This window comes from Arctopsyche grandis, chromosome 9 (genome assembly GCF_051622035.1).
Source record: "Arctopsyche grandis isolate Sample6627 chromosome 9, ASM5162203v2, whole genome shotgun sequence".
NCBI classification, from domain to species: Eukaryota; Metazoa; Arthropoda; class Insecta; order Trichoptera; family Hydropsychidae; genus Arctopsyche; species Arctopsyche grandis.
This window is the reverse complement of record NC_135363.1, coordinates 17,900,725-17,918,782: the sequence shown is the minus strand read 5'-3', so window position 1 is coordinate 17,918,782 and position 18,058 is coordinate 17,900,725. Positions and strand designations below refer to the sequence as shown.

The following is an 18,058-nucleotide window of genomic DNA, read 5'->3' as shown; positions in this document are numbered from 1 at the left end:
TGGGTCGTAGCCATACGCCTCTAATCAGTCTAATGTATGTACATACAAATGTATTTGTAGATCCAAACTGTACCTTGGAACCAGTGGTGTGCCGTGGAAATATCCCTGTTTTTGCCGCACAGCCTTACGTGTCCGCGAGAAGGATACAAAGGGACTAGGTGACGTCATACCGAGTCCTCTTGTAACAGTGAAATTTTATCGGCGCGCCACTGGTTGGATTGTTGGAACCTCAACATACCTCATCTGTGAAATTATAAAAATGAACATGTACATACGTATGCGCTTATTTTAAATATCTAAATACATATGTATGGTATATTCTTTGCGTTTGACGTATTTGCTAATTTGGTCCCAAGTCAGTACACACTTACTTCATTTCTCTTTACTAATCGGGCCTTGGCTTTAATTACACACAAATTCAATTACAATTCATTGAAACAAAGCGTACTTAAAAAGTGTCACAGTTGAATGCAGGTACGTACGCATGCATTTTGTGATATATGTAATCTTGCATTCCAGTACAATCTTAAGGCTGGCGACTGTTCACACAGAACCGGTTAACCGTGATTCAACCTATGCACACATAAATCGTTTCGTTAATAATTTTCGCACACTGGATGGATCATTTAATTGAAATTTCTGCTCTCGTACGATCACATCCTCGGCTCTATTTCGTGTAGGACTTTATAGGTCGCACGTGCGCCAAACTTCAATGACATGTCGCGACGAATTCTCGAGTCCTAATTCGGTCGTCAAAATTCTTGATTCTCTCGAAAAGGAATCGATTCGTCGATGGAATTAATCATTTCGCCGCAATGGCGTTCGATTCGGTCATATTGCGTTACGGTTTTCTCGCGTCGGTCCTTGTGGACTTTTCTTTCTCGATTTTTCCGAAATTGCCCGGCTCTCGTGCTGTTAATTTTGCACAGTCGACCCGATTCGTTGGGTCAGGTTTGGAATCTGGACCTTGACACGTTCTTGTTTCGGTCGGCCTCTGGTTTTACCTCGTTTTGTTCGAGCAAGTGCTGTTTTGCGTCGTCGATGCACTTGAACTTTTTAAACCCAGTTTTGCTTATATACTTGCTTCCTGTATATACCTATAGTATGTGTTGTTTACAATTCCAAATATAGTTCGTATGCTGCTTTATCTTTTTCGTTCGATCAATGAATCACTTGCGCATTCGGTGAGGGAAATCCAGGAGTTTGATCCGATAGACTTACACAATACAGTCTTAATATATGTATATGTACTTTTGAAATGATCACGAGGCAGACAATCCATCCCAAAACCAGCTTTGAAGTTTATTTAATAGAAACGATGAAATTATCAACTTTTACGGAAGTTTTACGTCAAATCGTCGGGAGTTTCCAGAAGACTGAATTGTAATCGACATATTGAATGATTCAGAAGGTCAATAATAATCTACTATTACACATTCAATACAGTTATTTTATAAATGTGAGCAATGAAACGTAGGTTTATCTCATCCCAGAACGAATCTTTATCGCGTATTTTGTTTTTTCAAGACTTCAGCAACCATTCTTGTGAATCATTTTTTTTTCTTGAATAAAAACTTCGTACTCTAAGTACATAATTATGTATCTTCTACGTAGTTTTATCTATGTACGTAGTACGTAACAATATATGAAGTTTTTTTTCATAAGCGCTAGCGTGAAGTCGAATACACGTATATTTAAAACTAGCATATGTTGATAGTACATAAACAATAATTACTTATCTCGAATCATTACAAAAACATATTTTTTCGGAATTGTAAATATTAAATATTCTATACAACAAATCATAACGATTGTACGATTGTAATCATTGGCGCTTTTGTTATGTATCATAATTGTTATTGTCCTAAAATAGTATGTAATCCACCCACCCAGTTTCTCATTAGTATTTTGTCACATTGTTTTCAATGACAATATTTATGGTAAGAACACTGAAAAGTGCGCTATGGTTCGTGGTTTCCAGCTGTGATGGGCGTATCTTTATGTCACTATTAATTCGTACGATTTTATTATTCCGACAAGTTTCTCCAACATTTCTTCAAAATATGTACCGTCAAACCTTTGTCAATATAAATATAAAATATCGCTGAAAGCACTCCAGGGGGTGAGTTTTGCCATGAATTGCGATGGTTCAGATTAAGTGTTATAGATTTTTTTTACATGTGTAAAAATCTAAAAAAAAAAATCGTGTACCACTGTGTCTGCAACTTACAGTACTGTAATTGGCCAGTTAGTCAAAGATATTTATTACATACTATATACATCATATACACCATGACAGGAATTACCCCATGGTTACACCTATGGTTAGATTATTTTTTGTACATAAGTACTAATAATTTTTGAAACATTACCGATACTTATGTAGAATACAATAAAGACATATATAGACAATCAGCAGATTTGCGAGAAATACATTATTATAGTATGTAGGTAGCATGTTCATAAGATTAAAAAAAATCGAGGTGCTAATAATTCGGATTTGCGAGAAACTGAAAGAATACTATGAAGGAACCGTTCTATAATTAGGAAGACGAAAATCCTTCTGGTACAATACCCATCGCATTTTATGGAGTGGAGACATGGATTTTGAAAAAGAAGAAAGGGATACGTTTAGATGCCTTTGAAATGTGGTGCTGAAACATGGAGCATTTCATAGACCGCAAGACGCTTGAACGTCTCCATCGTCAAAGAGCTGACAGTTTCAGAGATACTCCCCACAACATTTAGAAAAAATGATTCTATCCTACTCAGGCCATATTGCCAGGATTAATAATATTATTTAGAGAGTCTAGAGAAGCTGATTGTCACTGAAACATCAAAGGGTAAGCGAGCGATAAGAAGATATCCCACAAAATGGTTGGATCAAATCAATAGACTGAATATCCCTAAACACTGCATTTATTTTGAAACAGGAGTGGGAGTTGTAGGGGCAGGTCTCTGTATATAATTTGTAATCGTTATATATTTCTGATTATGAACTTTGTATCGTTGACTAAGAATGGCATATTTTAATATGATACTATGTAGATATATGTATGTATGAATACGTAACGCTCTGTATTTATTCACGTATGACAAATGCGATATCTCATATATTGAACCGTAGTGTTTCTTGACAGTCGGTATTTGTTTTCATTAATATTTATACGCGCATTTTTATACCGGAAATATCCATGTACGGTTGACAGTTTGTTGAACGTTTGTAATGTATGTATTTTTGAACCTCGCGTGTACGTGACGGTCTTGTCTCGTTGCTCGTAAAAGATTCATGAGATCAATCGGACTTTCATATGTCGGATGATTCCGGCGTCATCGATCCGCTCTTGCTGTTTATTTGCATTTCGGTTGAAAACCTTGAATTTTGCATCTGTTTCCATTGTATACAAACCAGAGCATTAGATACAGCTGGGACCAGAGTCCGGTTATCTTCATTGGATTAGATTATGTTCGATTTATACATAGTTTTTGAACGTCAACGGCGATGTAGCTAAGTTAATTGTCAAAGTTGCGTTTATTAAATACATCATCTGTTATTCATCGTCGGGATAATTTTAGTAGTCGTATGATTTCATCGAAACTCGTGAATTTCCGATTACATTCATATGTTGAATTTTCGTATAATTTTTATGCTATCAGTTCCGATATGAACGTAATCAAAACCTGGAAAAATACGCGAACCACCTGTGCTTCTCTCTAATCATATCACCTTATCGCGCTTGTGTCATTTTGCGGTGGTTAGATTAGATCAATTACGACCTTAAGAATGGTTGTTTGGTTGATAAATAGTCGCATCCTACTCATTCTCTTTTCTCGATGACTTCGATCGAGAAAATCGATGACTTCGATCGAGAAAATCGATGACTTCGATCGAGAAAATCAATGACTTCGATCGAGAAAATCGATGACTTCGATCGAAAATCGATGACTTCGATCGAGAAAAGCGAAAATTTTCAGTATTAATTAATAAAAAATAATTAAATATTTTTAGGCTCTTCTATATTTTTAATCTATTTAAAATGCTTAGGCAACAAAGACGATGGGCCGAAGCGTTATAACAACAAGAAATATATAAAATAATATAAGATAAAAACTAGAATCAAAATGAAACAAAAACACAACCTAAAAATAGGATAAATTAAATTAGACGAAGAAAAAATACAATTAGAATAAATCAAAAAATAACTACAAAAATATACATTAATATACAAGAAATATACAAGAAATCGTCATCTTTTAAGAGTATTATGTATATTTATTTTACTAGAAGTTACCTATTCTTTTGGAAAACTATTCCAAATTTGAACCACTCTGTTTGAAAATAAGGAATCTCTAATGTTTTTGAGAATTATCTTTTTATAGTCTGAGAGTATGACCTCTCAGATGCATGTTTTTGTTAAACGTTAGGAGGTTAATTGTAGTGGTTATATATAATTGTGTAAAGTCCGATTAGATCGCCTCTTATTATTCTCGTCTCCGAAGAGGAGTAATTCATTCTTTTTAATCTCATATCGTATGAAAGTGATTAAACTTCTGAATTTATAGTAATCGTCATCATGATTTACAGCCATTTCCAGAAAGCTTCTCCAACACGTTTCCATTTGCCTTTTAGGTTTTCGCAACTCTTATCCATCTCATCCCACACATTCTTCCAATTTCTTCTAATCATCTTTCTAGCCTACCTTTCACCCTTTGGTACCATTCTAGTACTTATTTTATCTTCCATTGCTATTTGATTTTGATTTTGATTTTTAAATGCTTTTTATTATTACGAAATTATGTTCACAATACATCTTATATCTATTTTAATAGCTACTGATCTACTGATCATTTTCTATTTTACAATTTTAATTTAATTTGGTTAGTAATTACAGTATTATATTATTCTAATGTTAATCTAAAGCATAATAGGAAAAAGAGCTCAAAAACCTATTTACAATCCTTATAAATGTTCATAATACATCTAATACATAATATTAATTAAAGACTATCTAAAGTCGATGACCTAAAGCAGATTGTGTTTAGGTAATCTGTGTTTATACCTGAAGGGTATAGACATTTTGTTGTAATCACCGAGACTCTTCACAAGTGTGTTAGTATGGTTATTAGTGATTCTTTCATAGAATCTACTGGTTAGTTTGTTAGTAATGTCTGTAACAAACGGAATATTATATATAGCATGCAGTTTTTTCAGATTAGTATATATGGGTGTATTATAAATTATTTTAAGGGATTTATTTTGTATTACTTGGAGCTTGGAAAGGTTAGTATTCGAGGCGTTATTCCATACAGGTGAAGCATAGGTTAATAATGGTAATATGAGCGCGCGATATAATTTTATTTTATTTAGCGTTGATAAAGAACTATGGCGATTAAATATTGGATATATTGAGGATATACCCCGCATCGCCTTGCATTTCGCTGCCTCAATGTGAGGTGCCCATCTCATTCTTTTATCAAACGTTACTCCTAAATATTTTATTACTGACTGCCATTTCAGACTTTCTCCAGAGGGGATTTTCAGATCTGAACTTGGCTTATGTTTTCTAACACTTCCATTGCTATTTAAACTCCGCTATATCTACTACTCTTGTCATACTTCTCACCCACGTATTCCGTTTCCTATATCTTCTCGTTATGCCGACCGTACAGCGTTCCATATTTCTTGAGTGCATTGTACTTTGTGTACCATTTTGGCGTTCAATGTCCAAGTTTCACATTTCCATATATCATATTTTTGTTTAGGCAAAGTTGTATTTTTGGTAAAAAAATTCATGCACTCCATCCTAATTTCACGCGTCTCTTTATTTCTTCTTCTTTACTATCTGACATGTTTATTATTTGTCCTATATTTTTTTTAAAAGAGGGTTCGAAATAGTATACGCAAATTCCAATTTAGATCTATATAGATTTTATAAATTTATTATTATTCATTAAAACTATGAATGGTTTGTATCGATTATAACGTTATTGATGTCTTCGAAATGAATACACTGTAGCTTGGGCCAGTTTCGGCGATAATGAAATTGTGACCCGATTCCACGTAAATAAATTTCATTCATAGATTGAAATTGATTTTGCACTGTTTTCAGACCGGAAATTACTTCTCACGGCGTGAAAATGTTAATCGATTATAGAGAAAGTCACGTGTTTACTGCGTAGATCTTTGTATTATATGTATCGAAATAAATTGTCAACGAAACGATAAATGGAAATACGATCGATTCAGAAGCGGTTGTATTTCACATTGTGCTTAGGACCCGCATGTATGTATATAATACTTTCTAGCCGTCAATTCGTTCAATGGACCGCCGTTGATGAGGTTCATGGCTGGCCATCATTATCTGATGGAAAATATAGATGGCAATCTTCAATATTGAAGCATTTCGCGTAGGAGGTTCGTATTCAGAAGGTGACGCAATTTTCCCAGAGTAGGGAGTAAATAAGGAATTTGTAGATCACCATGGGAATACAGACGGTCTGTAATTGATTGATGTCGACCCCGACAGTGAGGTCGAATGGTAGACGCACACGTTCAAGGCGAATCAGACAATAATGAGCCGTAACGACATGCCGCTTAACGAAATTTCTGCGCTCCAATTGACCAGTCGGATTCAATATATATATATTGAATTGACCAGATTCACCGGTGAAATTGAATCAGGCGATAGGTCGCTTGCCCTTTGGCCTCAAGTCTGCTCCATCACTTCAGCTATTTTCACAGATCTTCTATTTGTTGAGTTTGGACACCTCTTTTGAATGAGCCTTAACATTTCCGATTATCACCGGCGTTTCCAGGTGCTCCGACTAGTTTTTCCTCAATTGGTTTTGTCTGTTGCTGTTCTTAAAGGTCCAAAACGGCGCAGTTACGTACTATTTTGGAAATTGACGATGAAAAATCGTTAAAAATCGGATATGTGCGATTTGAACTTAAATTGGGCATTTTGCACTTGTGTGGATTTGGAAAAGTGGATGTGTGGATTTATGAAATTAGTAACAAAATCAAGGGCAATTGTCGTATGTACAGATCTATGGTTTTTATGTGTATATTTTTTGATCGCCATTTGTTTCTTATACTTCCTGTAAAAAAAGTGCTTGTCATTTGGAATTACGTTAACAAGATCTTAATTGCAGTGGCAGTACCCACACTTTTAATTCGTTTTTTTATTGTTCATGATTGAATTATTTAGCTTTTTTATTTTGTTTGATTCAATATAAAATTTTATATTATTTCAATGAGTCATGTACACTCGTATTGACAGATTGCTCCAAAGTGATGAGTGATTAAGAATTATTAATTAAATATACGATTAAGAATTATTATATATATTAATTATTATAATTAAGAATTATTATTTATAATTACGTATGGTCAAAAATTGTACAGAAGTATGTAAGTATTAAACAAGGCAAAGCTCGATTCACAGAGACTTCAGTGAAATTTGAGATGCTGAAAAACTTTGCGAGAAAATGGGTAAAGGTTGCCAATTTGTTGGAACCGTTTTAATGAAAATCAGATAAATTGGCAAACTCTGATAGGAAACGAGTGACCTGGAGTCACATATCCAAGGTCTGGCCAGCAGCAACTGGTGGAATTGAACCCGTGACCATTTTGTTCGAAATCATTATACCTTAACCACTAGTCTATGCTGCTGGTTGTATTTTTACCATGTTACCACTACAGGTTGCCCACAAAGTGACACCTATGGCTTAAACTTGTACATATATACATTTGATATGATATTCAAATAGTAGTAGTGGTTGGTCGCCAATTTGTTGAGGAACTGTTTCAACAATTAAATCAGATGAATTTGCAAACTCTGCTAGGAAGCACAAATATCCATGTCTGAGCAGAAGCACTGCAGAAATACTCCGAATAAATTCATTTTAATATAGATCAAACCAGGGCTCAAACCCGGAACTGCTCAGTGTTTAGCATTAACGCAACCACCAAGCTATACTACTGGCTTAACTTTACTTGACTATTGGATTTTTGTTCATTGTATATGCAAAAAATCGCATGTACATATTTCGCATGTCCATCTTTAGTTTTCCTATACCTATATAAATAGATCTGAAATGTATATTGTAATGCGGAATTGATACAAATACATTTTCAAGGATTGGGTTTAGGTCAAGGCTTTCTCATTTTCAGTCTGAAATCTATACTATTATCTAAATAATACCTTTGGAATTAAACGTGACAAGAAAAGCAATATCGTTTTTTGATTTAAAATATATTCGATTTTTTTTGTTCTACATATAATACTATGTATATTCATTTGCAATTTATGTAAACTACTAACCAAGATGCGAACAGAGGGGATAAAAAAATTACAAATAATAATGTAAAGGTAGCAGTCAACTTTTTTATACCATTGTAAATTTTCACGTGTCAGCTTATGGCATGTCTGATGTGTAGATTGCCGACCGTTTTAGTAATAGACATTCTACATATTGAAATATGTACGATTATTTACACTAATATGAAGCATATGATTATTCCTAGAACGAATTTTGACTCTTTTAGATACGGATAAAAAGGTATGTTGGATAAATTAGGACACCTGTGCTATACTCGTTCGAGTGGAAACTGTGAGTCATCCACACGCACTGATAAAGATATATCAATTTGATTCCATTAAAAATTGCGTCATGACGTAGAAGAGAAAATTTCCGTTCAGCACTCTGATTAGAACTGAAAATTCGTGGCATGCATAATTCACTTCATATGTTTTCGTTTTCGTCCTCGACCTTCGAAATTGTACATAAGCTGTTGGGTCATTTTTGTATACCTCTAGAGACGACTTTTGTATCTGCATAGACAAAGGTTGCACGAATATTTCAAACTTCAGAGACAATGTGCCAAGAGACGTTTGTCATGATGTAAATATTAAACGACCGTAGAATCAGCAAGTCCCTGGATGATTATCGATGCACAATAAAATAAACATCAGTACGCATGCATATATTAAATTGGCTTTTTATCACTGACACATGTTCAATTATTGTAAATTGTACGTCATATGATTGTTTATGACCAATTGTATGTAATATGTTGCTTAAAAAACGATTATTGTCGCCATTATGATTCACATATGATGGGTGAAGTCCTGCAATTTGGTTTTTGTCGCGACCTTTGGTTCCAACAGTTTTTGAAATATGCACTGAAAAAAATCGTTTTGTAATCGACTACTATCTGCAAATTGTATTTTAATTCGAAAATGATTATTACATATTTATGATATTTTATTTATGTAATTGCTCTTTTATATTCCCATTCCCGACCCATTCCGACTTCGATGATTGAAAAACTTTTATTTATAATTTATTTATTTTTATTTTTTCAGATCGGCTTGGCTTCTTCTGAAGGCCACTGCATTTGGTATGGAGAGTGTTCCAAAAATGCTTTAGGAAAAGGGAGAAACTGTGTATACAATGGACCGGCGAAGCCTCTCGAACCCGAAGGACAAGTCAGTATCTCATTTTGATTTTTATTTAAATTTTTCGTTTCCGTTGAACTTTATATGTATGTATTATATATTGCATACATAAGTATTGATCTCGATTTGAAATTCGTATGACGCTCGTCTACTGGCACTCGCCGAATCTTACAATTTGCATGTCGAATGGGCTAACATTATTCGCGTTTACATATCGTGGGTCACCTTTCATAGGCTGTGGAGGTGGGAGAAGAAGAGTAAACAACCATACATATATGTATGTGACTTCTGGATATGGGAATTTTCCACTGTGGGTTGTGAAACAGCACAGGAAACATAATTGACTCTCCACAGAAGGTGGCAATGGAATTTAAGTGACGCCATACACAAACAACGTTCAGTAAATTCATTTTCATATTCTAAACTAAATATACCAAATTCATGCTTTTTTATTTTATATTTCCCCATGATTTCATAGTAGTATTGTAACATGGTTACATGAGAGAGAGAGAGTATCTACTGTCTAAATGCATTCGTGGGTGAACAATAGAGACCCCGGATTAGACTAACGGGACTCAGTGCCCGAACAAAGGATACGCTGGAGTTCTCATAGACCCGAGCGAGTGCGTGCGTAAACAATACTCACCGCGGTAGATACATACATGGATCGGGGAAGCTGTGGTGTGCAGTTTGTCATTTATAAGCGACGGTTTCGTGTGGACCTCTGGAATCGTTGAATAAATGCTGTGAATCGACTTTGGCCTTTCATTTGGATCCTGAACCCAACCCTACGTAACAGTGTTAAACTTGCCATGTATAGAGTTTTAGATTTTAAATTTAGAATTCATATTCAAATAGTGGTGAGATAGTGGGTAGGATGGATGGTTGATGGAGGTACCGTTTCAGCAATTAAATCAGATAAATGGGCAAAACGATTGACAAATATCCATGTTTGACAGCACTACAGATTATACTCGGAATTAATTATTTTCAATCGAGGTTAACCCACGGGATCTAACCCGGCAACCTCTCGGTGGTTAGCTAGCATTAACGCAATCACCAAGCTGTGCTGTTGGCTAGTGTGTTGCTAATTATGTGAAGTGGAATATGGACTTCTTTTAGTAAAGATGTATGTATGTATAACTGATCAAATTATCAATGACAGATGTAGTAGGACAGAGGTGGCCAGGCGGGCTTTTTTTGGGTGTAGTTCATTTTTATTCCCTGCCAACATCCCTGTAGCAGCCTAGAGAATAACGGATTTAGTTAACAGTAATTTCATACAAAAATAGTCTCAATTAATTGGTTTAGCAGGTACTATGTAATAATTCCATAAATATTCGTTGCAGTTATTTTCTTTCAAAAGTTATTTATTATTCGAAAAGATAAGTTCACCCCCAAAATATAAACTATGCCCAAAAAAACGCCCCGTGGTCACTACTGTAGTACAAAACTATATGCATATCGTTTTGTTTGGTGAGGGTTGGAATAAAAAATTATTTATGCCGAACGAAAGGTCGGTAAGGTATATGTACATATATGTATGTGACCAGGGTCGATTACGAAATGCCAATATCGCCAAAGCCTCAACATATGTGTCACGGACCTCTGGAAAAAAATCAAACGTGACCCAATTGATGCATTCTACCCAACTGCATAAAAGCCGGTACATATCTTAATGATCGATTGAAATAATGGTATGATAAATGTTCATTAAATCTCCATCACAGTCGATGGTTGTCATTGAATAATCACTGAAAATAATTACTTCAGCATCTGATCTTCTCGTCTGTCGTCATGTCTATTTAGAAAATTGTTGCGTTTATTTATACACATGCGATGCTTAATGTACAATACCAATTATTTTCATATATATTGCAGTAGATTTCTGTGTGTGTATATGGGTTTTGAAACATAATTCTAATCAGTACACGATTACCATTTTAAGGTCTGTTTATAATATCCAGCACAGCATAGAAAAGGCTAGTTCTGTTCATACTGTACAGCACCGTTTGTTTTTGGCACGTTCATGCTTGGGTGCAAGGCAAAATCGGTTTATATATACATAACAGAGAGCGACGATATGGCGCAGTATTTTTATTTTATTTTATTTTTATTTTATTTTGCTTGCATTGTGTTGTTCAGTCAATGTTGTCACAATATGACGTTTCCAAAAATATTCACATGCACGTGGCAACACTTTCGTTAGTACGGGTGCACTTGCCAATATTTCCACAGTAATAATATATATAAAAACGGACGGGATGTATGTGGGTATGTTTGTGACGGACCGTGGAGCCAATCAGAGTCAAGTGTTCGAGGAGACGCGGGGGTGGGGGGGTGTAGAGCGTCATGTGACGTCAGGCTGAGTGATGACAAGCATGTGCGACGTCTTGTCACATGCAAACACACACACATTCATTCAATCATTTCGAACGGGTTAGATCGGTGGGCGTGTAATGCGGGCACTCAACTTTTTACGATTAATAATACGTGCGCGCGCACGCCTGTTAATTACCTTACATTATATTTATAATTATATTTACAACTATTTTAATTCGTGTATCAATTAATTTCCGAAACCATCCATTTAAATCAACGGGCACAACACTAGTGGTCAAATAAAACCGGTTCTGCTTGATATGTTTCATGTACTGCTGTATATGGTTGATATGTTACATGTACTGCTGTTTAGTACGAATAGATCATGTCGGTTGCTGCTGTTTCGAATACATCATATACACATTACGGAGCATATTAACGTGTCCATATGGAATGTACTAAAGAATATTTTTCATACTGCTGTATGCGTGCAGTTGCCGCTTTGAGCTGTGCTTGTATAAATCAACCTATGTATAATTTATGTTATGGGCGATTCTGTGTGTATGAATTAAAAATGCATACGTGTCAGATTTTGGCACATCCGTAAATATGCTTTTTATTATAGCGAATTAAATCTCAACCTACGTCAACGATTAGCTGGTGATTTTTCGCACACGCACTTTACTGTTTTATATATCTTTGAACCGTCCCACTTGTTCTGGCTCAACTCCAAAGTGCATACAAACAACAACATCCGACGCGGATTGGCTACGTCAATCCAGGTCTACTTTGACTTTGTAATTGCTTTTTTTTCTTAATCCAACCTATAAACCCTACTTAAATTTCTGGATGTATTTATTCACCTTGTTTGGGATTCAAAGTTGAAATTTTGCTCTTCGTAATATATTCTCGTCACCTTTTGAATCATAAGCAATGAGTCTGCTCCACTTTTGTGACTGCTTGGAATACTGATTTTGTCGTTGTATTTTATTTTTCCTCTATTTTAATCCTCTTCATTCGCGCAAGGGTTAACTGGGGTCGTATTGATTTTCCTTTCGTGACACGTCAAGGTTGCTTGCGACTATCGAGGGTGTGTTTTTGCCGGTTTGTTTACTATTTGTTCGATCTTTCGTAACTTTAATCTGTAGCAGTGTCCGAAACCTTGCGGCAACCCTGAATATATTATTCCTATACGCAGAGAGGCGTATAATCTTCGATCAAGGTCTTCAAGAATTATTGACGAACGATAGAACAGTAACTTCAAAATCGAAGTATACCTATGGATATGCTGTTAATTCAATTTATTGATGTGGCAGTGTATTTACTTTTGTAATGCATTTTGTATCAATAGTCTGGAAAAAATATACACATTTTTCAGACAACTGTCGATGGGAATATACCAAAATACACAAAATAATTTTATTTTGGTCAAAATATTCATGCGATTTGATTTTCTTTTGCTGAACTACATATATGTATGTGTGTACGTGCAAATAAGAAGAGATCAATTGAATTATGTCAAAAAAATTACACAACCTAAGGTATATTCATACTGAGCGGCAACTGCTTGTAAACAGCAGTACGAAAAGTATTATATGTAAGTTCCGTAATGTGAATGTGGTGTAGACGTAACAACAGTAACTGACAAAAAATATTCATATTGGTACCCAGAAAGATACACCGAATTGCACTGATTAGTAGCGCAGTTTCGAGAAGTCCCAATTTTCAAAGGCGCTCAAGAAAAACTTACGCAATACAATTCCACAAAAAATGGTTCGTACCATCGGATAACATACAAATATAGGTCTATTAGCTACAGAAGGCGCGTGCACAGTACTCATACAAATGCATTTTTCATATACAGGCTGTTATTAATATATTTTATTTCAACCGATCCTGTAATGTTTTTAAGATCTATGATATAATTTGGGTGGCATATTTATTAAATATTTGAATACGTACCACGAATAAAATGATAAATAGCATTTTTTTAAATTATAAGTAAAACAAACGTACGTATGCAAAAATTAATACGAATTAAAAATGAGAAAAAAATATAGGATATAAATTATATTAAACAGGAAATAAGTGATTTTAAAAGTGTTCGAATTTTGATAATAATGCAGTCCTTTTCATTATTATGTATAGACATTCTTCTTTGTCGGCTAGTATTAAGTCCCGACCGTTACAAAGATAATAAAAAAATTCGCAAAGAAAGCGCTACACTTTGTTGTTTATTTGCTCACTTCAAATTTGTTTACTGTTGGGTACCTAGACCATCAAAATATTTTTTCATTATTTTGCATAGAATTGTTTGTCGGCTTCAGAATTTTGTAGCTAAGTCAGAACTTGTCATAAATAATAATAAAATAAACTTACAAAAAAAATATTGCGGCGATCTTTGGATAATGCCGCAGTACATTTACTCCCAGAAAGTCTACCCGAACCGGAAGTGTTTCTAATCTAAATAAATACATTGCTCATTTTATAATCTTATTTTTGAATTTAAATTTCAAACTTTTCTATTATAAGACTTTACTTTTACTACTCTACTACTAAACGTACTTCTAGTTTTACTAACCTTTTCTGATTTTCTTTAATTCGTTACTTCTTTGCTCGTTTTGGATATTCTTCTGTTTCTATACAATGTCGTATCATAATTCTTCTACGCCACTTAATTCTCCATCACTTGAAGAATCCATATATTCGCTATCAGAATATTCTACTTTTATAATGTCAGTGAAATTGTCCGTTAAATTATCGAGTTTTGGTTCCAGTTCAATAAATTTTTCTTCATGTTTTTTCACATGTCTCCAAACGTCTCTTAATGTATCAATAGTGATTGACTCTGCTCTGATTCACTATACGATGCATGAAATAGTTGAAAACATTATACACAATTTCGCGAGATTGTCCCGTTAGTGTTTTCCCAGATCCAATTTTATTACAAAGCATTTTATTATCATATATCCACTAATTCTAATGAACTAACTCCAATTAACCAATTAGCAAACAATATAAGAACGCGTTACGTCAGTTTGTGGGGGTTGATCGGTGACTGACCAGTGAAACTGGAAAAAATCACCCTGTAGTGCACACTTGATCACTGAGCAAAAATCACCGAGCAATACAAAAAATAATTGTTGTTTCTGTCATGCTCGGAAAGTGGGTGCGTATGAAAGGGACCAACTGATTGTCCTAGAAAACAGATACAAAAAATCTTATTCATATCTTCACGGATACAATATACGTGTTTGTATTGGTACGTGCCAGCTTTCGCTGCGCGAGCTATACCCCTCGACGTTTTTTTGTGGAACTCTATTGCGTTAGTTCACATTGAGCATCTTTGAAAGTTTGGATGTCTCGAGAGTGCAACTACATATCTCGAGTGCATTTTCCGGTCACCATATAGTAGCGAGTGCACGCGTACTAACGAAAGTGCGAACGTCATGTTGTGATAGTATTGACTGGACGATACGACGCAAGCAATATACTTTGTAACGTATACATATGTAAGTCGATCTTGCCTTGCACATGGCCAAAACAAGCCTGAACGTGCGGTGCTATATAGTATGAATAGAAGTAGTGTTTTCTGTGCATTGCTGTGCCGTGCAGTTGCCTTGCAGTGCTGGATAGCATGATAGCATTTAAAAATTTGGCTTCCCGATAACAGATTTCACCTCTGGTAATTATTATGTTAATTGATTTTTATGAGTAATGTGTGTTTACTCATAAAATACAATAATACTAGACATTCAAAAGAAATCCAAAATGAATCACTGTATGTACATATGTATGTAAGTACGTAATAACTTGAAATAGTTAACTTTTATCGTTTTAATGCTATTATGTTCACAATTACATTTAGTATTTTATATGTATTTAATATATTACATATTTATCGATAGGTTTAAATTTAATAGTATTAATATCATTAAAAATAACTTGTTGTTAAATTGCGAAAGCATGCAATTGCAACAATAGCACGTGTTCGGGAATGCGTAAAGAATTCTCAGTTGCGAATGTTATTCAATTACATCTAGAGGCAGTTCGTCAACCTTTTGTCTGTCATATAATAAAAATAATAAGATAAGTCATTTGTGTAGTGAGTCTATATCGTTGATAGTCGACTTATCAATTTTAAAGTACACACAAGAAATTAAAAGCTATGCATTTAATCAGCTGATTCATCTCGATACGTGTAGAATAAAGTTGTTCGAAAGTCAAACTGTTTAATATTTATCATTTTTGAGTTTTAAACTCGCATCGTGTCAAAAAATTTGACAGTCATGTTGTGAAAGTGTCTTTTGAAACCATCTCAACAAGTGTCTTATAAATAAAATAGGCAGATTCTAACCTAGGAGACAGCCAATCTAAATCTTGCCAAAGTACATAAAAAAATAGTTTAGTTTTTTTTATTGAATCCAGATTAATAATAATTGACAATAAAAAAATATGATATTCATTGTACTGAGTTCGAATTAAGTGCTCTTGCACTTGAAACGAAAACGCCTTACCTGCACATTTATTTCTTCGGTGATAATATTTGAAAATCGAGTAAGATATTTTTTATAAACATTTCGTAATGAACGACCTACGTCAAGTTTTGTCGATTATCTGCGCAAATTGGCGTCCAGTTCGTGAACGAGACCTTCGAGCATCAATTCTGGTCGAAACTTCTGCCAAACTCGCTTATTTATTTACGAACGGATGTATGTAGGTTTGCTTGTTTACTGCACGCTATCTTATAGCCGCTGCTTAAATTCCATATGAAAATCTCTAAATTTAGCTGTTTGGTGGTGGATGTTTACCCAAAAGTTGATCGAAACTGTATACGTGCGTGTTCGGAAGCGCAATGAGTTTTGATTTTTTCCTTGAAATCCTTGAAAATTTTCAGTATCAGACTCGCGTATGAATTATGCTCACGTCGACCTCACTCCCTTTCGGTCCTTCATAACGGGGGGTGTTATTTAAGTTATTGTTGTCGGCGTTTCAATTTCGCGAAAGTAGCTCAAGGATTATTACCTTCCCCTCTGTAATGACTTTAGTTTTCCGCGAGTCAATTTACATTTCCCATTAACGTTTTTCGGCTTTTTAGCTACGCCAATATGCTTCGTTAGTTCGCTTTGTTTGTTAGGCAAATGTTTACGGTTTTCACGTGTCGAAATCTGTTTCTTTTTAATTTTTTTCCTCGTTTCATTTTCCTGTTGAGAATGCGCATTTACCTACGTTCATTTCGATTACGTTTTCCTTTTAATCGATAACGATGAAATGTATACATTGCGAAACCATCACAGTTAGCTCGGTGTGGAATTTTAAATCATCCATTGTTTGTTGCGTTCGAAATCGAAGAAAATGTGTTTATAATTGACGCTAATTCCACTCGATTTCTATCTGCGCGATGAGTGTATCAGAATCGCTTCGATATCGATCTTCATATAAATTCTAAATTACTAAAAAAAATCTAAATCAGTCAGTCGTTTCAATGTATTTGATTTTATCTACGGTTTCAAATATTCTTATATTTTATGGTAGGATTTTTAAAATCTAGAATGACTATTAGAATTTTCCGATTTTGTCTATATTCAAATAGTTCTAATACTAGTTCTGAATAAACATAGATAGTTCTGTAATAGGGAGTCCATTACCGATAAATCGGTTAACCGATAAATGGCTCGAAAAATAACTCTGTATAATATTAATTTTACCAGTTAACAATACATATTTGCTGCGTATCAAATACCTCTTCTTTATTTATTTTAGTGCTTCACACAGGAGAAAGAAATATACAATAATGGAAATAACTACAATATAGAAGTTATTAAACGGATTTACAGGGAAGATGTAGTAAATCTATCAGTTTCAGATTTTAATGATGATATTGCAGTAGTTCCATCTACGACTAAATGTATGTTACCAGTAGAAGAAAGGTTTCAATTAGCTGTAATAATAAATATAAAAACGAACGCGATGTATGTGGATATAATTGTGGGTATGTATGTATGTGGCAGCCGCGTGGACAAGTATGGAGATTTCAAAAAACAACGAGACCGATTGTCTCGAGGAAACGCGTGGTAGCTGGGAAATGGGGGGTGTGGAGCGTCAGACATGTGCTCCTGATATTAAGCACCTGACTTTAAACGGGTGACGTCAGCATAAACCGGTAATTGGTAAAAAAAAATGATCGGACTACAGGTAAAGGGAAATTGTGGTGAATTGGACTCCCTAATATGTTCGTATCTACTAAATTATTTCACATTCCTTTCAGTTTGTAT

The 18,058-nt window shown here is 34.7% G+C and overlaps 1 protein-coding gene across 5 annotated transcripts in view; it reads left to right on the top strand.

Moving 5' to 3' along the window:
* Npc1a (Niemann-Pick type C-1a) overlaps window positions 1-18,058 on the top strand; it is a 38,580-nt gene that overhangs the window by 6,038 nt on the left and 14,484 nt on the right. For all 5 annotated transcript variants that reach the window (XM_077438266.1, XM_077438269.1, XM_077438267.1 and 2 more), the window contains exon 2: window positions 9,369-9,491. In XM_077438266.1, the coding sequence (XP_077294392.1) occupies window positions 9,369-9,491 (123 nt within the window). The remainder of the gene's footprint in view (window positions 1-9,368; window positions 9,492-18,058) is intronic.